Source organism: Vipera berus (genome assembly GCF_964194415.1).
Source record: "Vipera berus genome assembly, chromosome: 3".
NCBI classification, from domain to species: Eukaryota; Metazoa; Chordata; class Lepidosauria; order Squamata; family Viperidae; genus Vipera; species Vipera berus.
In genome coordinates this window covers 75,782,900-75,806,095 of record NC_138204.1, presented here as the reverse complement: position 1 = coordinate 75,806,095, position 23,196 = coordinate 75,782,900, and the positions used below count along the sequence as shown (strand labels likewise).

The 23,196-nt window shown below is 40.7% G+C and overlaps 1 protein-coding gene across 1 annotated transcript in view; it reads right to left on the bottom strand.

Annotated features, from left to right (window-relative positions):
• Positions 1-23,196, bottom strand: part of AK5 (adenylate kinase 5) — a gene marked incomplete at both ends in the record, with an annotated part of 136,709 nt that overhangs the window by 10,948 nt on the left and 102,565 nt on the right. The window contains 2 exon segments of the mRNA XM_081322397.1: positions 16,260-16,304; positions 19,297-19,336. Of these exon segments, the coding sequence (XP_081178523.1) occupies positions 16,260-16,304; positions 19,297-19,336 (85 nt within the window).

Genomic DNA, 23,196 nt, shown 5'->3' with positions numbered 1-23,196 from the left:
CTAATTATCAGCCTGGAGACAGTAAGTCTGGCTCAGCAACAGCAACCGTTACAAACACAGAAAGTAGGTCAAACATTAACCAAGTGATCAGACATTAAGCAAGTGATTTAAAGCAATTGTGGCCAATACATTACACCCCTTCCCCCTAGATAGCACAAACTCTCAATTGTTTGACATAATCTTGCAGATATTTAGGTGGCCTTCTTGACCATTCAGAAGGTCTAAGGGTTACCGGGGTCTCCCGGTCTACCTGCTTGCCTGCCAGACTAGGAAGACCAGGACTCTGAGGTTCAGTGGAGTCGGGTTGACTCGAGTCCCTTTTGCTGGCCAGTCGCAGTCGGCCCAAACCAAAGTCCAATCGTGCAGCAAAATCTGCAGGGCTCTCTCTCAGCGCTGTTTGCCTGTCCAGTTCATCGGATGCAGTCTGTGCGTCTGGGGAAGACTCTTCTACGGCCATTCCCCCATCACCATGAGTTCTTTCAGAGCATGCAAACTGCTCTGTTGGAGCACTGTTATGCAGGGCCTGTGTTTGGCCCTCTTGGGAGTCCTGAGCCAGCGACTGATCTGCTAGCCGCTGACGCAGCTGATCAATGTGGTGGCAAATGACTTGCCCATCTTCCAGGACCACCTCGTAGGAGAGTGGTCCTGACACCTTAACAACCTTTGCTACCATCCACAACACCCCTTGCTCGTAATTCCGGGTCCAAACCCGGTCACCCACTTATAAGCTTCTTGGTGTCTTTGGCTGTGAAGTGTCTGAGGCGACTCTGCAGCCTGTCCAGTTTGGTGATCAAGCGCCTGCCCCAACGAAGATCGGCTGGGCTCTTGCCTGTGGCGGTGCAGGATGTTGTGTGCTGGCAGAGTAGAAAATCGGCCAGTATGTGGTGCCAATCCCCTGTGACAATTCGTTTCAGGGATTCCTTGGTTGTGCGGACCATGTGTTCCGCTAGGGAGCCGACGTGGCGTGCCTTGTGAGATTTGCCCTGAGGAAGGCCTAGAATTCTGAAGTGGTGAACTGAGCCCCACTGTCGGAGACTAAGATTCTGGAAGCCCATGTGTTGCAAATATTCTGGATGGTCCTAGCAGTAGTCATATTGGAAATTGGTACAACTTCTAACCATTTAATTTAATTTTAATTTTAATTTATTAATATTTCTATACCGCCCTTCTCCCGGAGGACTCAGGGCGGTGTACAGGGCAAGAATAAAATACAGAAATTTACAAAAACTAAAAGATAATTAAATGCATGCCCGATTAAAATACAATTGATACATAGTAAAAACCCCAATAAAAATGATAAAAACCCCACCAATCCCCCCTCAGGCCAGGCCGGCTTGCTCGAACAAGTATGTTTTCAGATCGCGGCGAAAGGAGCGCAGATCGGGCGCCGTCCGGAGCTCAACCGGTAACTGGTTCCATAGCTCCGGGGCGCCCACAGAGAAGGATCTCCCCCTGGGGGCCACCAGTCGGCATTCTCTGACCGGTGGCACCCTGAGGAGGCCCTCTCTGTGGGAACGCACAGGGTGCAGGGAGCTTGATGCCGGCAGCAGATGTTCCCTGAGGTACTCCGGCCCCATGCCATGGAGGGCTTTGAACACCATTACTAGCACCTTGAATCTCACCCGGAAGACAACTGGCAACCAATGCAGCTCACGGAGCAGAGGTGTCACATGGGAGTATCGGGAGACTCCCAACACAACCCTCGCGGCTGCATTCTGTACCAGTTGGAGCCTCCGGGTGGTCCTCAAGGGAAGCCCCATGTAGAGAGCGTTGCAGTAGTCTAGACGAGAGGTCACGAGCGCGTGAGTGACCGTGCATAAATCATCCCGGCTTAGATAGGGCCGCAACTGGCGCACCAGGCGAACCTGGGCGAAAGCCCCCCTAGTCACAGCCACCATGTGATCTTCCAAGGTAAGCCGCGAATCTAGGAGGACTCCCAAGTTGCGAGCCCTATCTACGGGGGGTAATAATTCACCCCCCATAGAAAGAGATGGAATATCCGAATAGACCCGGGATGAAGGTATGCAAAGCCACTCGGTCTTGTCGGGGTTGAGTTGAAGTCTGTTCCTCCCCATCCAGACCCGAACCGCCTCCAGGCAACGGGACATCACGTTGAGGGCATCACTGGGGTGGTTTGGGGTAGAAAGAAAAAGCTGGGTATCATCAGCGTACTGATGATACCCAACTCCAAAGCCACGAATGATCTCACCCAGCGGTTTCATATAGATGTTGAACAGGAGAGGCGAGAGAACCGACCCCTGAGGAACTCCACAAACGAGAGACCTCGCGGTCGACCTCTGCCCTCCTGTCAACACCGACTGCGAGCGTCCCTGGAGATAGGAGGAGAACCACTGTAAAACCGTGCCTCCCACTCCCAATCCCCTGAGACGCCGCAGCAGGATACCATGGTCGATGGTATCGAAAGCCGCTGAGAGGTCTAATAGGACTAGAACAGAGGAATGACCCCTGTCCCGAGCCCTCCAGAGATCATTCACCAGCGCGACCAATGCCGTCTCCGTGCTGTGCCCGGGCCTGAAACCCGATTGGTACGGGTCTAGATAATCCGCTTCATCCAGGACCAAAGGGAGCTGATGCGCCACCACACTCTCAACAACCTTCGCAAGAAAGCGAAGGTTGGAGACCGGACGAAAGTTGTTCAATACAGCTGGGTCCAAGGCAGGCTTCTTGAGGAGGGGCCTCACCACCGCCTCTTTCAAGACGGCAGGGAAGCTGCCCTCACTCAAAGAAGCTGATATAACTGCCTGGAACCAGCTGCGTGTCCTCTCCCGGGCTGCATAAACCAGCCAGGAAGGGCACGGGTCCAATAAACATGTGGTGGAGCTCAGTCTCCCCATAATCCTGTCCACTTCCTCCGGAGTTACAGAATCAAACTCCTCCCAAGTGATATCGACAAGACCACCCGCGTCCTGATCGCCAGACTCTGCCCAGTCAGAGTCCAGACCGGTCCGAATCCTTCTCCTGGTGCCTCTAAAGCTTGTTGACTTCGTAGTATGAGTCAGTGTCTTCCATCCGCTTGGCATCCTCGTGGTGGACGGCTTCAGTGCTTGGTGCACTTTTGGAGGGCCCCAGCACTTTAAAGGCCCCCCCGGCAGCTTTTTCCACCATGACCTCCTTCAAGGCCTCCTGTAGCGAGAGAGTCTCCTTAGTGAAAAGTTTTTGTTGAAGCTCTCAATTCCTGAGTCCACAGACTAAGCAGTCTCTTAGTCTCTCCTCCAAATCGGTGAAATTGCAGTCGGGACTCTTGACGAAGAGCAGCGATGAATTCTGCAGCCGACTCGCTGGACTGTTGCTCCTGCTGCTCAAAAACATGCCTCCACGCTATAACTGATGATTTTGACTCAAAATGGTCTTGGAGCTTTTTCTTCAAGTCCGCATAAGTGACAAACTCTAGCGGCACTGGGGCAACCAAGTTCTCAGCAATATCGAGTGTGGGTGGGCCGCACATGCAGAGGAGTGTCGCAGCCTTCAGCCTGTCTTCACCAACCTGATTTGCGTGGAGGTAGTTTTCTACGCGGGAAATGTAGGACGCCCATCTCTCTGGGTGTGTCACGTCGAATTCTTCGAGCTTTCCTACTTTCGCCATGGTGAGTTGCTTGCGTTGCTTGTTTCTCACGTTGCGCTGTGCTGCTGGTTTCTGCGTAGGCCCTAGGATGGATCCTTAGGGCGAGGTGGTCTACAGCATGGTTTGCTGGCAGACCGAGGGGGGGAATGTGGTCCCTGCCAGGCTCTGTGCTGGCCTCACCCCCTAGTGACTTCAGACTCTTACGATGAAGCAGCACATCTCACCTTCGTCGCCAGTGTTATATCTCCGGTTCTTTAGGCATTAAGCAAGACAATGTGTTGAAACAGCAAACAAGTTTATTAACTCAGAACAGAACAGAAGCAAGCTAATAGCTGCTGCGTAGCTATTTATACGGTTGGCCTCTAGGCGGTGACCAATAGGATTTTCCCCCGCTCCAAACCTAATTATCAGCCTGGAGACAGCAAGTCTGGCTCAGTAACAACAACCGTTACAAACACAGAAAAGTAGGTCAAACATTAGGCAAGTGATCAGACATGAAGCAAGTGATTTAAAGCAATTGTGGCCAATAAATTACAATACCAATGTTTTTTCACATACAACTACCCAGTCCTTGACTAAAATAGGCAGCCATGAAAATTGAACTGATAGATAGCTAGATAGCTAGATAGCTAGATAGATAGCTAGATAGACAGACACATTTATAATGTGGTTAAACACAACCTGGCAAAGGACGCCACTGCAATTGTGTCAGAAATGAGAGGGCTTTGATAGGTCTGATCTTATATTTTGTCAAATGATCATAATCAAAGATAGTAGATTATTCTGAAAACTGATCAAGTGGGATTGTGAATCTGGTACTTCCAATTGCTGCAGCACTAGCTGAGGTAAAAGGTCATGCAGGTCATTTCAGATTATGCAGATATGTTCTAAAATGGAAATATTGCCCAGCTATTCATATCTGAAGAGAAGTAAGGGTGCTCATTAAAAATTAGTTCCAAAACAAACCACAATGATTTATCAACTACCTATGTCATCAAAAGACAGGAGAGGAAAGAAAATGACCAATTTCTTATAAGAAAATTATTCTTCCAACTTAATCCAACCTTAACTGAAAGTGAAGATAGAAAACAAAATTTACAAATGGTTTTTACAATATATATTGCATAAGGTGATCACATGAGCCCAGGACACTGCAGCATCAGGCATCCGAATTTTGTCCATGGGGATGCTACAATAGTCATAAGTGTGAAAAACAGGCATAAGTCACTTTTTACAATGCTGTTGTAATTTTGATCTGACACTAAATCAGTGTTCCCCAACCTTTTCTGGCCCAGTGTGGGGGGGAAGGTGGAAAGAGGGGATGATTTTGTGGCAGGGGCAGGCGCATGTGAGAATGGGGCCATGAGTGCCCGCAACAAAGCCTGCGCGAGTGGGGTCATGAGCGCCCACAACAAGGTTCGTGGGAGTGGGGCAGTGTGCACAAGTCAGGCTGTGTGCATGCACTGACCGGCACTCAAGCGGCCCAGTGGCAATTAGGCCACAGCCCCGGTGGTGGGCCGCAGTCCATAGGTTGGGAACCCCAGCACTAAATGAATGGTTGTAAGTGGAGATTACTCATCTTTATTTATCCATCCAGCCACTTATTTTTAAACCACCCAACAGCCATAAATTTATTTTTAAACACCCAAATCTCTGTGTGATTTTCAAGAGACCACACCTAAGGTATGACTATAATAAAGGAGGGACCGTGTTAAAGCTGAGGTTGACAGCTGGAGAGCTGACAGCCTGGGTTTGAAACCCGAGCTCCATACAAAGGGGTGAGCTCCCGTTACTTGCTCCAGGTCCTGCCCACCTAGCAGTTTGAAACCATGCAAATGCAAGTAGATTAATAGGTACCACTTCAATGAAAAAGTAACAGAGTTCCATGTGCCTTTGCCATACAGCCATGCTGGGCACATAACCATGGAAATTGTCTTTGGACAAAACTGGCTCCTTTGGCCAAGAAACGGAAATGAGCACCGTGCCCTGGAGCTGGACACGACTGACAGGGAAACCTTTACTTTTTTACACCTAAAGTGATACCATTCAAAAACTTTATAGCATGAAAATAACAAGCTAAAGAATGTTTCATCTACCACATGAATTCAGACTGGGAATCGAATCATTGGTTAAATACCTGAGCGGAAAGATTTGTCTCCAAATTCTTTTGGGGAAGATATAAGCAGTGGTGATACAGGGATTCTATCAAACCATTTTCAATTTATAAGTAATATATATTTTAGGATACACTTGGACAGAGGCTTTCTGAGGGTTGTTTTTTTCCCCATAGCTTCTCAGCCCACTGGAAATAAGTAGGATTTTTCTTTAACAAAGGGGGAATCTGCAGCTATGAATTATTTACACAACAGTTGCTGGAAGCCTTAACAGTCTGAGGACCAACTCTTAGAGAGGCAGTGCAACAGAAACAAGAAGAATCCTGAATGACTTTCACCAAACCTTTGAAATTTAAATTTTACTCACTAAATTAAATATTGTAATGTCTGAAATCTAAGCCTACCAACCACTTTTAGGGAAATTATTAAGTAGTCATTAACAACAACTGAAAACTATTTGGAATTTGCCCGATATTCAAAGAGAAAATGCAAATTTGTAACATTTAAGTGTATTCTAAGCAGTATTGTACAGCCTGAATGTCCAACCTGTGACCCACAGCGCGCATGCAGCCCTGGGCAGCTACTGTAGTAATGCGGCACCATAAGACCATAAACTTTTAACATTATTATGTGATATATATACTGTAAATTAACTATATTATATATTTTATACACGGCTCAAGACAATTCCTCTCCACTCAATGCAGTCCAGGCAAGCCAAAAGGTTGGATACCCATGTGATACAAAGAATTAAACTGGACATTTTCTCCGAGGAAAAAAAAATTAAACAGAAAAAAAGTATACGGAATTACTGAGAAATGCTAAGAGAAATGCAATGGTGTAGAGCAGGGTTTCCCAACCTTAGCAAGTTTAAGATGAACAGATTTCGATTTCCAGAACATCCTTTCTGGCTGGAGAATTAAGGGAGCTGAAGTCCACACATTTTAGCGTCCAAGGTTGGGAAACTCTGGTGCAAAGCAAGTGTTGGCAACCAATAAGTTAAGGCACTCCCTAATTAGCTACAAGCTCCCCAAATTACAATAAGGGTTTTTTTAAAAAAAAAGTTTGCCAAATTTTAAGGAGTTTTACTCAATCGCTCACTGGTAGGTATGTGTGCAATCTTCACGAGAACTCAAGAGTGGATTGTTTACCTCCTTTTGAATTCAATTTATCTCCTAGGTTCCTAAGGAAGCAATTAACTCAGTCTGTTGCTTATGATCGTTCTGTGAACTGGCAAAGTGGCTGTTTTCTTAACTGATAACAGCAATATGTCCAGGTGATTAGAAAGTGAATCTCTTGTTCTAAACTTATTAGTACAAATGAGTTCCTCCTTCCATATGCCAAGTTTTTCATCTTAATTAGTTTAGAGTTCTTTCAGGTCAAAAACACTATAGGAAAAAAGTTTGATTAGTTTTTACTGTGTAAATCTCCTTTCAAAAGACAAATCAGCAGGCAAAGATGCCATTATTAATGATCCCTGTAATATTCCAGAAAATTGGGAAATTAAACAATAAAACCTGAAAATTTCTAGTTAAATGTTTTACTGAAATCCGTCAGGTCCAGTTCCAAATACACATGCTCACGATCAGAGAACACGTAAGCAGAAAATGGATTGTAACTGGATATCTTTAAAAAAAACTTGAATTCTATATTATTATTACTGTTTGTTGCACGGTCAGCCACGTGATTAGACTGGATTTGGCTTTTGGGGGGAGGGGGATAGGCAGATGTTGTTCTTTGATGTGGCAGAATCTGGGGGAGTGGAGTTAAAAGAGGGATCAGCCTAGAATCTCCACATAGCCACAAGGAAGCAAAATCCAACCCCTCTTGAATTCTGTTGACCCTTCTCTAACTCCTAGCAAGGGCGGTTAGTTGAGAATACTCCTGTGCATAGGTATGAGAAGCAATCAGTTAGTTTAATTTAACAGTCATATGTGGATCTGATCTTTCACAACTGACAATTACAAAACTATGTCTTAACAACTACCACATTGATACCATTAAAAATAGCCTTCTTATAGCAACTTTACACATTATGTATCACTTGCAAATAAGAGACAATTTCTCTACTATTGAATGTTTCTGACAGGTCTCGATTATGTCGCATGTATCCAGGCAAGTGGGAAATTCCATCAACAGTTTGGAAAATTCATACCGGCATATATACAAAGACATCGTTTTTGTAGATATATGAAATACAAACCACCATTTTCAAAAGGCTGTGGTGAAACTACTTGGCCTTGTATGAGATCCACAAGGATATGTGTTTCCTATAAAAATCATGGTTAGTTGATGCCTTGCTGGCTTTCGGTCAGACCCCCAAAATCGAGAAAGACACGGAGAGTTACTTCTGAGAAGTTTCCTTTATTGTTCCTCACCTATAGATAAGAAATCTTGCCAAACTAAAGCAACTACAGGTAATCCTTGACTTACAACAATTTATTTAGTGCCTGTTTAAACTTGCAATGGCATTGAAAAAAGTGACCTATGAACATTTTTCACACTTACGACCCACTGCAGCATCCCCATGGTCATGTGATCAAAATTCAGCCACTTGGCAACTGATTCATATTTATGACAGTTGCAGTGTCCTGGGGTCATGTGATCACCTTTTACGACCTTCTGACAAAGAAAGTCAACGAGGAAGCCAGATTCACTTTACAACCGTGTTACTAAACATCTGCAGAGATTCAATTAACAACTGTGGCAAGAAAGTTTGTAAAATGGAGCAAAATTCATTTAACAACTGTCTGCCTTAGCAACAGAAATTTTGGGCTGAATTATGGTCGTAAGTCGGGGACCGCCTGCATTTGCATCATTAAAGATATATACTTTGAAAAATGCTAGCAAAGGGTGATCTTAACTCTCTTCCAACCAAATTATATAAGCTTTCCTGTCTCTTGGTCCTGTTGTGATTCAGGGTCAGCCTGTGGGTTCGGCAGTTGGGTCGGACGGCGACTCAGAGGAGGAGGGGGGTGTTGAAGATCTTGCTGATGATAGCCCTCAGGCAGGCCCCTCCCACTTGGTCACCATGGAGACCCAGCTGTGTGAGCCTGACAGTGTGGATGAAGATGACCCACAGCTGGCCCTGTTCAAGGACGCCCGACGCAGGAGGCAGTCAAGTAGGAGCAAGCAGAGGAAGGCTGTGGGGCTTCTCGGAAGGAGGCAAAGAGAGGCCACGCCCTGAACTCTTTATAAAGGGAATGTTTGGGGAGGGCTGGTTTGCTGAAAGCAACCGCTCCGATAGTGTTTCAAAGCTCCTGTATCTTGGTATGTGTTTTGTTTGTTTTTGTAATAAATTTGGCAGACGTATTCCAGCCTCTTGCCGTTTATAAAGGGGTTGCCTTTTCTGCAAGGCTGGTAGCAGGCTGGTACAGAACAGGTCCTCTGAAATATAGCCCCTGGGAATACACCTACAGTCTACCCACATTTTCACCAGCGAGCAAGACAGCTTTTGCGAGGGGAATTACCCTGGATGCTGGATGCAAGCCGGTATTTTTCCAGACCAAAGAAGACATTGTTAAGATAATCCACTTGATTTCGGACAGGCACTCCTCATGAATAGGCAGGGAAAACTACTGTTTTTACAGTCAGTTAATGTCCCAGCTTCTGCCAACCTAGCAATTTGAAAGCACGTAAAAATGCAAGTAGAAAAATAGGGACCACTACAGTGGGACGGTAACAGCGTTCCGTGCACCTTTGGTGTCTAGTCATGCCAGCCACATGACCACGGAGACGTCCTCGGACAAGCGCTGGCTCTTCGGCTTTGAAACGGAGATGAGCACCGGCCCCTAGAGTCGGAAACGACTAGCACACGTGTGCGGGGGAACTTTACCTTTACCTTTTTAATGACCAAAGTGGCTGACCTTGGGATTACATCAAACTCATATTCAACCAGGGTTAAAAGAAAAATATTGTATTTACAGTAGTTACTCTTAGCAGACTTTGGCTGACAGATTGATTGATGTAACATTTGGACCTTGTTTTACTTATCTAAGAGATAAATATTGGGGAGAAGAGAGATTATGATTTATTTAGAGGCAGCAATAACCTATTAAAATTATTTTACCTTTGGGGATGAAGGGAGAAGGTATTTTTTTCCCTTCTCCCCTTTTTTTTCTATTTTACCCCGATTCTTTCTATAAATGTTATTTGTAGCATTTGTTGTTTTCATTTACTTTTATTCTCTTCATTTATAATGCTTAATAAAGTTATTTGAAGGGGAAAAAAACCAGGGTGTGTGTTGCTGTTGTCAATCTGATCTTGAATTTGGACTCTTTCAGCTCTTGAGAAACTAACTTGTTTGCACTTAACCTGTAACAGTCAAATCAAATCGAATTTTTATTATTATAGAAAGAATAAAATGCAAGTGCTGTTTAAGAACAGTAGCAGCAAAACAGTAAAGCTTCTTTGTTGTTGTTGTTGTTAGTTGCGAAGTCGTGTCCGACCCATCGCGACCCATTCTACCAATTCCTAAAACCTAGACAATAAATATTTTTCTTTCAAATGAGCTGAAAAGAAATCTATTGCTTGGGCCTGAAGAAAAAAAATACTGAGCTATATTCTTGATGTTGATATTTTTTCTTAAACAGTAAGGAAAGTTCAGATGTGTATCCCATCCAGGTTCTTGACAGAATAGTTAACAATAAATTAAAACTTACATTCTATTATTTTTTTTGAAAAAGAAAAAAATAAATTTCTTCTCTCTCCTGTACAAGCAGGCAGCGATTGTTACATCAATATAATTTTATAGTAGATCACATAGTACTGTTTGCATAGATTCCGGCTTTGGTTGCTCCTTAGGTACACTTGGATGATGGCCTTTGTAGTGTACTCATCTTTGTTGCCTAACCCTCTCTTGTGTTCATTCTTTGGGAACTTCAATTGGGACTTGAACTGGCTTTGATTTAGTGTGAATTATTTTTCTGTATCTCTGAGTGTGAAGAAACCCTTTCAGATTAAGAAGATCTTCTGTAATGCTACTACTATATGCTTTTTCAGGCTATTACCCTGAATAAGAGGAATTGCAATCAGATGAAAAAGTGGATGTGGATTCAGAATTCCATATATTTCCTCACTTAAAAATAGACCGGATAGGAAAGATGAACAGTGTACATGTTCTTCCTTCTGCCATTCTATTCATTCTTTATCACCCTTACAGAAACTGCTTTTTTTCTAACTGGGGAATAAAGGCAAATTCAGAGACTATATCCCAATGCTTTTTTTTAAAACCCTAGTCATCTTTCAAAACATATGCACGCAATCAATAAAGCAAATATAAAGACATGGGAGATATCTCTGTGGTGGAAATAGGAACAGCTTTCACATAACCCCGTTAACTAAATAAAGTTCTATTTATTCACCATCCACCTGCCCTTTTCATATTAGTAAGAAGAAGAAGATCCCAGTAAAGAGAAAAATGTTCCCCAGTGTACAGCAGTCAAGACTGTATGGTTTAAAAAAACCCATCACGTTGTGCTGTAGCTACAATCAATGCTTTTTATACATACTAGCTATCTGTGCAAAAAAACAACAACAATCCGGTTTCCTATTCTCATTTGACATTGATTATCTCTCCATCCGCCAGTCCTCGAATTTAAGACTGAGCATAAACATCTTCAGGTTAGATTTATGCAGCTAAAAAAGAAAAGTATTAACAAATCCTATGCTATACATTTTCGTAATCCAGATAATTACATTTACAGAGACAAAATTTTGTTTTTACATTTGTTTAGAAAGTATGATGGGGAAATTTATGCTAAAAAAAATAAATACGATAGTGTCTAAAATTCCTGACACTCAAATTCACTGAAGAGGAATGATGGAATTAATTACAGAAATTGATTTTCACTTTGTACACTCATCTGGCATTTTCCTTTGGGAGTGTGACTTTATTTCTATTACAACCATTTCGTTTAGGCATCAGGAAAAAGCAACAATCTTTTTCTATTTGGGGCATTGCCTTTTTAACACACAGGTATAAATCAGAGAAAGAAGGAGCATTAGGTATATTTTCCACCTTAAGTTATTTATTAAAAAAAACAATAAAGGAGGGATATAAATAAAATATAAAAAAATAAACTACATTGATGGAGCTCTGGATATCCATGTTTTCCACTGAGCTAAGTATTGTGAGCTTGGTCATTTATAAACTTCTTTTTAAAGCAGAGCTGTTGCCTCTGAGTCATTTATTGACTGCTTCAGCTCCTGATCTTTAAGAGGTTTAAAAGCAGCAGGAGAAAAAAAGCGAACATATTCTGAACAGGCTTGGGCAAAGCAGCCTGTTCTTTCAAATGAAGAACCAATCTTAACAGACAAGCCACTTTGGGTTTTATAACAAAGACCTTTCCAAACACTTTGCTGGTTGTTGTTTTTTTTTATTCCCATTTATATCCTGCCCTTCTCTGAAGACTCAGGGTGGCTTACAATCTAAGAAGCACAAATCAATGTGCTTAGCAATAGCCTTCATTCTATGTATATGCCTGCTTATTAGGGCTTTCGTGCCCCCCCCCCCCAGCCCAGCGACATTTTTACAAAGTCAGCTTTCAAAGCATCATGGACGCTTCTCTGAACTAATCTGGGGGGAAAATTCCTTTGCATTCGGTAGAATTGATTAATTTCTCTGGAGAATTATAAAATCATAATGCCGCATGCACAGCTGCATACCTAAGGGGCAGAGCTTATGTCATTTTTATTAAAAACTCCAGCCCTGTGGATGTCTCTGATGCCACTTATTTAAGAAGTTAACTTATTGAACTTAATACAACATGCCTATCAAAGGAATGATTTTTATTTTCAGGTTTGTGCAGAAATCTGAAAACACCTGGGCTACTTTAGTTAACAGAAGATGAGGTCTGTTCCATAACCACTCTGAAGAACGCACAGCCCCTATTCTCTGTTCGATTCCAGCAATTATTTTAGCAAAACATAACATGTATCCATCAAGGGATCTGGCTGAAGGAACAAATTGGATTGGGAAGAAATTCAGCCTATTGGCCAAAACATACTGGCTTTCTGTACAAAAAAAAATATCTCAGTTTCCTATTATCATTTGACATTAATTATCTCTCCATCCGCCAGTCCTTGAATTTAAGACTAAATGGGCATAAACACTTTCAGGGGAGATTTATGCAGCTGAAAAGCTAGTTGTTGTTTCTTTTAAAAACCCAACTGTCTCTAATTCAGCCTGGATCCAATGATGCCACAACCATTGCTTTGTTTACTGTGGCTCCTCACTTGTTTTTTTTGTCATTAATCCCACCCTTTAGTGATATTAGTGAAATAAATCAGATAAATCAGTGTTTCTCCACTGCTGAATTTGGGCAACTCCAAGAACAACATCGAAGCATGTTGGGGGGGGGGTCTGCACGTAGGCTGACCACTTTTGTTTTAAGCAGCTGAAGAAGAACACCTTCATGGAGCCGTCAGAGGACAGTAAGAAAGGACCACCTTTTTGTGTTCCTTTTTGCATCTTCAATTATCAGACAGCTGCCAGCAGTAGCTGAACAGTGGAGGGAAATATTCTGTGCCATACAAAAGAGAGGGGAAACATATCCAAGTACAGGCTGGTCTATCTGTGGTATATGGACAGAATCAGAGATTCCCTTGCTTACAGAAAATCAGCAAAATTATCAGAGGATTTGTTCCATTGTGGATCAGCAACAGTATTTTGGGCATGTCCTTCTATAGCAGGGATCTCCAAACGTGGCCTCTTTAAGACTTATGGACTTCAACTCCCAGAGTTCCTCAGCCATCATGGCTGGCTGAAGATTTCTCGGAATTGAAGTCCACAAGTCTTAAAGCGGCCAAGTTTGAAGACCCCTGTTCTATAGTCTCTTTTCCTTGCCTGGGCAGGTCATGCAGCAAAGGTATGTTAAGGGCCCCATCTCCAAAAAAAAGTTGCTTCTAGTGAGATCCAGGTGGTGGTGCATCTATTCTGCTGTGGACCCTGCCATCTGGAACATTATCCTTCCAGAAGGCCTTCTCACCAGCTTTCAGGATCCTGAGGACAACCTGAAAAGGGGGGATATATGAGATTAAAGAGAAGTTTGTTCTCCTTGTTCCTTGGGGTTTAGCTGTTTATTCCTTTTTGATGGTTTTTAGATTGCTATGGAGTTTTGAAGTGTTGTTGTGTTGTATGCCCCTCAGCCACATGTTTGTGAGATGGGTAGCTACGTAAATATGCTAGTGTTATGTTATATGTGTTATGTATGTATGTGTGTGCTTTCTTTTGAAATCAGGCAACAGAATTTCATTTTTAATGTGGGGTCAGCATGCTCACAGTAAAAAATGACAATAAAGGTTATTTTATCTATCTTGCCTCACCTTATCTTATATTAATTAATTAATTAATTAATTAAAAGGCCCATTGTCATGTGTTAAAAGAATTATGAATGAAATTATTATTTTCTGAAGAGTAATACAGGTGGTCCGCATTTGACACTGGCCATTGGGACTGGCAACTCTTTTGCTAAGTGTTGCAGTCATAAAGCGCAACATCAAGTGACTATGCTGACGGGAGTTGCGGAAGTTCCAGTTGCCTTCTTAGGTGAATCCCACTCAGTCGCAGGTCCCACAGCCACATGGTTTGCCTGCTTTATGGAATCTTCTCCCACCAAAAATGCGGTTAGCTATATCTCTTTCAATATTCTGCAAGACCTGGCTTTGCCATCAGGCCTGGGAATCTGAGGGGACTGGGGAGATTCCCTTACTGTGATTAACAGCATCCTCTCCTGTTCATGTGTTTTTTTATAGTTTCCATAGATTTTAATGATCAATTTTCATATACTATTGGTTTTCTTTTTAATTAACTGTTGTACCCAGAGCCATGCTTTTGTGAGATGGGCAGCTGTATGATTGATAGGGATAGATAGATAGATAGATAGATAGATAGATAGATAGATAGATAGATAGATAGACAGACAAATAGACAGATAGACAGATTAGATGGAGATTGGTTTTTGACCTCTTGCTGGCTTCCCCAATGACTTTGTTGGAAACCAGCAATGAAGGTCACAAATGGCAATCATGTAACCATGTGATGCTGCAACCATCATAATTGCAAGCTGGGAGCCAAGCGCCTGAATCATGATGTCATTCCAGCACCACTGTGATGGCCACAACTCAGAGGATCAGTTCCCTCATTCAGGGTTATCCTAACTTCAGACAATCACTGAATGAGTGTTGCTGAATGAGAACCATCTGTGTATTTTTCAAAATATTGAGAATTTGAACCTTGAACGTTGGTTTCCAATGAAATAATTTATTTTGTTCCAGTCAATGAAAAACCATTTTTGGCAGATGTTAATTAACTCTTCTATTGCAGGCATTGTTTTTTTAAAAAATGCTGCATATTCTCCTTTTTGTTATGTGCCTGATTGCCATAGCAACTTCTCCACATTTTTAGGAGTTTGATGAATTCTAGAATTGCAAAACACTTAATTAGCTCCAAAACATGATTAACAACTGGGAAGGATTTAGGATTGATGCTAGTGGAATGCGTTTTCACATATTCCTATCACTTCAGATTGAGAATGAAGCTTCTCAGGGTTTACCTGGTTACATATTGTAGGTCTATTCTCCTTCTCCCTAAGAGAATTATTTGTGTTACTGAAGACTTCCAGAATCTATCCATGTGTGACTAAATCGCCAGAGAATACAAAGTTATAATGTTCTTATATATGTTTCCAGATGATAAACAGTGGAAAAGAGCCCTACATTCTTAACTGTCAAGGAGCTCTTGCTTTCTTGGGACCTGGTTCAAATGTGTAGTGAAGCTACAATGCCAACTTATATTCACAACGTCTTTTTTCCCCCCTGAGTAATAATATAAAAATATGGTTCTTTCATTTTGCCCCACTCTTTTATGATTCACAAACAATCCCAACTGCACTATTTGTGTAATAATCTAGGACTAGGTAACATAATGTAGAAAGAAAAAGAGCACTTTCTGCTCAAATACTGACATAAATATATGTTTATAGAAGTACCTCTAGGCCAGTATGGTATATTATGGTCCAAAATCTTCAGTGAAGAGGCTTTAATCCTGAGGTGTAATGATTTAGATTGGTAATAATAATACACGTACATACTCATCCACAAACATATATTTATGTCAGTATTTTTTTAACTCTCCAGTCTAGGAATGAGACAGAATGACTGGCACAAAGTCACCCAAGTAGTTTCTATTTGAAAGGGAGGACTCAAAATGATTGCCCTCTTCTAGTCCAGCACCGTGCTGCTTGTCATGTATATGTCTTGGGTAGGAAAAAACTACTCTAAACATCTACTAATTTGGAAATTAAATACCTCTATTAGTAATTATAAAATTTCTTCTTTACAGTGTTCCATATTTTTTCTGATAAATTTCCTGACACTTTTTTTAATCAACTAACTATATGATCATGAGTATCTCTGTGATGTTTTACTCTCAGTGGTGCTGATCCTGACGAATCTAAAAAAGACAGCGTATTTAGGCAGATTTATGCAGTTCATTGGTACTTGTCAAAAGATTTATTGTATGTATAAAACAAGTAGGTCTGGTCACGTCTTTTGTTACTCACCAAGTACAAAAATTATGTTTGATTTCTTCAGGTCTTCTGTAAAACCTAAATTAAAATGAAAATAGTTTTAAACAATAGTAGTAAGCAAAACATATATAATTTTGTAAAATCTTTCACATTGGTTCTCAACCTATGGTCCACGGACTCCTGGGGGAACCTCGATTTCAGCAAAGGAGGGGTCTGTGAAGGCTTAAAGAAATATTATAATTTAAACCTTGAGTTATGTCTTGGTGGTCCATGGCCATGGTCCATGGTATTTAAAGGGGTCCGTGGTGAAGAAAAGATTGAGAACCACTGATCTATCATATTAAACTTACAATACAATCCTGTGTGTGTCTACGAGGAAAAAATACTGAAATTTGTGGAGTACTTGGTACTCTCTGAGCTTGGTTGTTTTCTTACAGATATTTCATTACCCAACTAAGTAACATAATCGGTATAAATGTGTGGTTCACTCCCTGTCTATATACAGTAGCTTGCCCTGCCAGTTTTGGTGGGAATGTGAGTTTGTTCTTGGGAGTTCCTTGTTTAAGACATTGTTTTCTGCTTAACTGTTTGCTTCTTACACAGCTCCTCTTGTTGGGTTGGGTTGTTACTTTGATAATGGAGCACTTGGTTAATGTGGGTTGTTTTTCAAAAGACTTGTGTTTCTAATTTGCCTCTGAATAAGAACATTATTCAGAACAGTACAAATCACTGCAGCAACCCAGAACACAAGAAAAAGGAAACAAGTTGCCTATACAACATCTTCCAACGAAATGCATATCCACGCAACTTTATGAAAAAGTTGCCTGACTACTCAATCCATTATAGCACAATCAAAACAAGCTATGAAAAGTTAACACAATCATTTATTAAAAATATCTCAGAAACAACCAATAGACTATTACAACCATACAACATCATCATTGCAAACAAACCAATTAAAATCCTCCACCCAATCTTAACCAAAAGACTCAGTAGCCTTGGAAGAAAAAACAGGAGTCATCTAAAACATACAGTGTTGTCTGCAACAACCACTATGTAGGACAAATGGGTAGAAGACTAGTACAGCATACCTGTGAACCCCAACTAGCAATCAGAAGACATGATTTATCTCATTGATCTCAAAGAAACATGACTAAACTCCTTGAATTAAATGCATGGACGCACTCAACCACAGTTTCAATGGGAAGAATCAACAATCAAGTAGAAAACAATACCTTAATCAAGAAACTACCCACCAAAACTGTCAAGGCAAGTTACTGTACATAAACAGGGAGCAAACTCCATAGTTACTCACACTGAGCATGTTACTTAGTTGGGCAATGAAACATCTACAAATAAACAAACAAGCTCAGAGAGCACTAATGACTCCATAGTTCAACCATGAGCTACATATATTCTTTTCTATAGGAATCACTGAAATTTACTCTCAAATACAGATTGCAGTCTATTTTTTTCTTAAAATATGTTTATATTTTCAAACAGATCACTCTTACCTTAGAACAGCAACTTATAAGCAATCTAATTGCTCACTGCTATTTCAGCTCCTTATAGCCATGGTTCAAAATATTTAATGCAAGATACATGGAAGAATATTTTATGGTACCCTTGTTAAGAATTTCATTTAATTTTGTCAAAGTTATGTATGCCATTTTCTTCTGTAAGCTTCAACTTCAGCCTGACATCTTTTCCATCACTCCATACTTGTAACCTGAACACCAAACAATTACAGTGATTTCTTGAACAGTATCTCATTTCTTGCTCAAGAACAACTAGAGTTAATTGCTGCTTAGTTGGGAGTGTGTCTTACTGAATGAAAGCCTACAGATGATGAGGGACTTACAATATTATCATTGTTCAGCACTATGAATGTTGCTTCATTCGTAAAAATCTGAAGAACAATCTGTCAGTCATCATTCAATACATTTTTGAATATTTCATTATCTGAAGTACTGGGTTTTGAACCTCTTGAATGTGGCTATTTTGAACTTTGTAAGCACTGGATTAATAAAAGGCCATTATTATACTTCCATTCCTGTACTAAAGGATAACAGCTGCTCTATGACCACTTTATTCCATATAATATGAACAATCCTAGGACATCTGCAAGGATACCCATTGGTATATCCAACTTCTTTGGACAGTGGAGTATTGCAGATCTGATCAAAAATTGCAATGTAGACCACCCTGAATCTCCAAATGAAAAAAATCCAATGTTCAGCCACTCTATGAGAACAGCCCTCCCGAATTAATTTTTTTTAAATTATTAATATTATTATTATTATTATTATTATTATTATTATTATTATTGTTGTTGTTGTTGTTGTTGTTGTTGTTATTGTTATTGTTATTGTTATCGTTATCATACAGGATTGCCAAAACTGAAACATTTTGATTTCTGAATATGACAGCATTCCAGTTCTGATGATGTTTGGGATCCTTTGTTAAACATTCTGAATTTCTCATGACACCATGAGGAGTGTTTCAATGGATTTCTGTATTATAATTGCAATGTGAAAACCTAATACTGCTACACAGGCCAGTGCATATATTTATCCTACAAATTTCTTGTGAGACTAGCAAACTTGATTGACACCTTAGAAACACGGTTACATCTCTGTTCAAGAAGTTAGCAGTTACTCTTACAAATAAAATCGTTGGAGAAGATGATATATACTTCATTTCTGTGGGCACATTGGTACTCATGGGATCCTAACCTCAGATGCATGCAGTTTCACATATATCAGGGCTGTGAACACTTGAAACTAATTCACATGAGTACTGCTCTTTGATATTAATTAAGACAAGCCATTTTTTTCCGTTGTCTTTCAGAGTAGCATTATAAACTAAATCCTTAAAACGGCAGCATCTTTTTTTCAGGCTCAAGCTAAAGTCTGAAAAAAGGATGCTGTTGCTTTAACGAGCAGCCAGGAGAGAATTTGCTAGTGCAAACATGCTTTAAAAATAAAGCATGCATGGCCCCAACACATAAATTAAGAGGATTCAGTTATTATATATTACAATAACTTATACTAAAATGATAAAAACTCACCTGCACTTTCAGGCCTGCAAACACATGACTGTTCATATGCCTGTTACATTAGAAATTGATATGGAAAAAATAGCTTTATCATTAATCAATCTAATAATATGAAAACAGATTTGTCCCTAATTCTAACTCCATAGGACTGCTCATAAGGATAGGGGGTTTTTTTTGGTTTCCTTCATCAACCACATTAGTGCACCTTATCATTAAATTAATCTGGGTCATATTTATACTTTTAGTACTGAGTATACAGTATGTTTCACATTAGAAATTTCAACACTCCTTTTTAAATGCACCTGACTTATGCTGAGGACCCAGTATATACAATGTTAAGTTTTTCAGATAGAGGAAATGCTATTTTCTAGGTCAGTCACGATATGAGGAACAATAAAGCACTCACTGTATCAGACAGTTGTGGAATTTTCTGAATTGGTATTGACTTACATAAACATGAGCAGTTAAGAGAACTGAAAATCATGGACTGATTTCAGCTCTAGACTTAAGGAACTGAGAACTACAGTTAGTCTAGACTTTCTCTTCTTGACAATTTACAATTTACTAAAAACAATTTAGTAAAAAAACAACAGAGTTTTCAGAAGTAGAGAAGAAAAATTACGTTGGAAATTTCTGGAGTACATCAAAATATGCAATCTATAAAAGTTAAGGCATCCTTTCAGATACATGACGATAAGAAGCTACTATCGATAAACCCAGCATGAAAACATGATGCCGAAGCAGATAAAACCAGCACGTTAATTTTTACAGAGTTTCTTAGTTCAAGCAAAACAATGTTCGTGTTTAATCCTCAAAGTTTTAGAATTTATTTCAAAACAATGATTTTTTTTAAAAAAGGAGTCCTACCTTAAAAATAATTGTAAAAAAACAATTATCCAATGGCACCATGTAATAAATTATATTAGGAATTATGGAAGTGAAACCCATCAATTTCTTAATGTGAGTTTTTTTGCTGAAGACATTCATCCACATTTCATTTTAAGCACACCATTCTCTTGAAAGACAAATGTTTTTAACTACATTAAGCATAAGAGAAGGAGGCAAAAGCCCAAGCAGTAATGCTAGGGGCTTACAGAATGCTGATTTACTCTTGTAGTTGCATTTGGGATGGAATGTTGTAAGGGAAGGCACCTCTAACTGGACCAGTGAACATACACATTACTGGACCACATAAGACCCCAGACCTAACAACTTGTTGACATGAAAGATAACTCTGCACCCCAGTTGGTTCTGCAGTCAAAAACTGGACCACTTTAGCAACTATAATCTCCATGTATGACCATGATAATATGAAGAAACACTTTCTGAGCAATATACAGAATTGGAAGGGACCTTGGAGGTCTTCTTGTCCAACTCTCTGCCCAAGCAGGAGACCCTATACCATTCTGGCTGTCCAATCTCTTCTTAAAAACCTCCAGTGATGGAGCAACCAAAGCTTCTGAAGACAAGCCATTCCACTGATTGTTTTCACCGTCCGGAAATTTCTTCTTAGTTCTAGGTTGGACCTCTCTTTGATAAGTTTCCATTCATTACTTCTTGTCTTGCCCTCAATTGCTTTGGAGAATAAACTATCCCCCTCTTCTCTGTAACAGCCTCCCAACTATCGGAAGACTGCTATTATATCACCCTGGTCCTTCTCCTTGTTAGACTAGACACATCCAGTTCCTGCAACTGTTCTTCATATGTTTACCCTCCAGACCCTTAATCATCTTTGTCGTTCTTCTCTGCACTCTTTCTAGACTCATCTCAACATCATTTCTGTATCATGGTGACCAGAACCGGATGCAGTATTCCAAATGCAGCCTCACCAAGGCAGAATAAAATAGGTACTAACACTTCATGTGATCTTGATGCTATCCCTCTGTTGATGTAGACCAGGACTGCATTGGACTTTTTGGCATCTGAAGCACACTGCAGGCTCATACTTAAGTGACTGTCCCTTAGGAGTCCTAGATCCCTCTCACAGTTACTGCTGCTGAGCCAGGTATCACCTATTCCCATGGTGGTGAACCTATGGCACGGGTGCCACAGGTGGCATGCCGAGCCCTCTTTGTGGGCACGCACGCTGTCGCCCCAGTCCTAGCCCTTCAGCTGGGCTTTATAAAACCTCTTCGCTTTAGGTCTCTGCCACCGTGTACAAAAAAAAGAGGTTCAATCAATCAGTCAATTTCAACTTCTTGCGGGAGGAGGCGGAGCCAGCTGTCAAACTGAATGGCTGTGTTGAGACGCCACTCTGAATGAGCATGCCACAGCCTTTTCTCTGTTCCCGGTGGGTTTTTTAAAAGCCCCAGATCTCTCGGAGGGAGATCAGAAGCGGAGGCACCAAGCTGAGTGGCTCAGGACAGCGGTCCAAGTTGCAGAAAGCAGGAAAGCCTAGGAGAGAGCCAGGTGAAGGAGACGGCCCATTATGGCGGTCATGAAGAAATGACAGCTGTCAGAAATAGCGGTGAGTTAGCAGGATAGTGATTCAACTAACCTGGCGGAGGAAACACTCAGCGAACTCTTTTCCTGATTGCGAAATCTTTCCAGAGAATTTCAAAGAAGAGAAGAAAAGAGGAGAAGCCCCAGAGCGAAAGGGGAAATCACCTCCCCTGTCAGATAGTGCCGAAAAAGAGACAGGGGGGAAAAGAGATCTGAGCTTAAAGCAACAGAATCACAGGGTGTAAGGACTGGTGACCAAGGGTGGTTTCTCTTTCTGGCTCTTGCAGTAAAGCCAAGAAGAAGTTTAACAAAAAACAAAATAAACTTGAAGAGTGACAGTGCGGACTGAGCTGAGAGAGCGGACATCTTGAATAAGAACTAACGACCAATTAGCATTAAATGAGGGAAGAGTGATGCTCATAACTTAAGAAGTGAACTATTTCTTTCAAAAAGTTTCTAAAACAAAAGGGATAAATGGTAATTGTTTTGAGAGTTTAGACCAATAAGAATTAACTGAACATAACCTATTGTATGATTGAGTTGGAGGAGACTAACTAGGAACAAAAAGTTGAATGCTTAAGGAGGGTGAGAAAATTTGTCTCCTTGTTGAATATAATAATATTTATAACTGAATTGACTATAAAACCTGGTTTTTATTGTTAAAGAACTGAATATTGGTTACAATATTGAGGTAATTTAATAGTTATATTATTGTTACATGTTTCTATATAGAAAAATTATGACTGTATGGAATATAAACACTTGAAATTAATTAATATTGATTACTGTGTTTTAGAAGTGTTAGCGTAATAGGTGTAATAGGTTTGATATTGTGTTAGCAACAAATATAGTATTGTTAAGATATAAGGCACTAATGATTATAACCTTGGAAGTTGAATAAATTCTCCAGGTGTGGTGGAGGGAAAGACAAAGATCGTGTATAAGTGGGAGGGTTGGTTGACGTCATTTAGAAAGATGACAAGCATCCCAAATCTCACAAGAGTTGGGACTGGAAGAAGGCAGATGACCCAAGTCTCATCGGCGGAATTAAGCCCAGCAGGGCAAAGATCCATAGAAGAGATGATGCCATGGGAGAGAGCAGGCTCACTTAAAGATCTAAAGCAATGCTACAATCCATGCAAGAGGTTACTGAGAAATCATGAGGACTTAAAAAAATAAATAGGTGAAATAAGGAATGATACTGGAGAAATTAAAGAGAAGATGGGAGCAATGGATGGAAAATTTGAATGTTTCCAACAGCAAATATTGAAAAATGAACAGAAATTATTAGAAATGGAGGACAGAATGAATAAGGAGGAAATAAGAGTAGATGAAATGAATGAAAAACTCTTGCAAGCAAATAAAGAGTTAGAAAAAACCATCATACTGCTTGAAACTGAAAAAGCAGACCATTATCTACGTTTCCAAAACATGAAAGAAGAGAAGGGCGAGGACCTCCCAGAAATGATG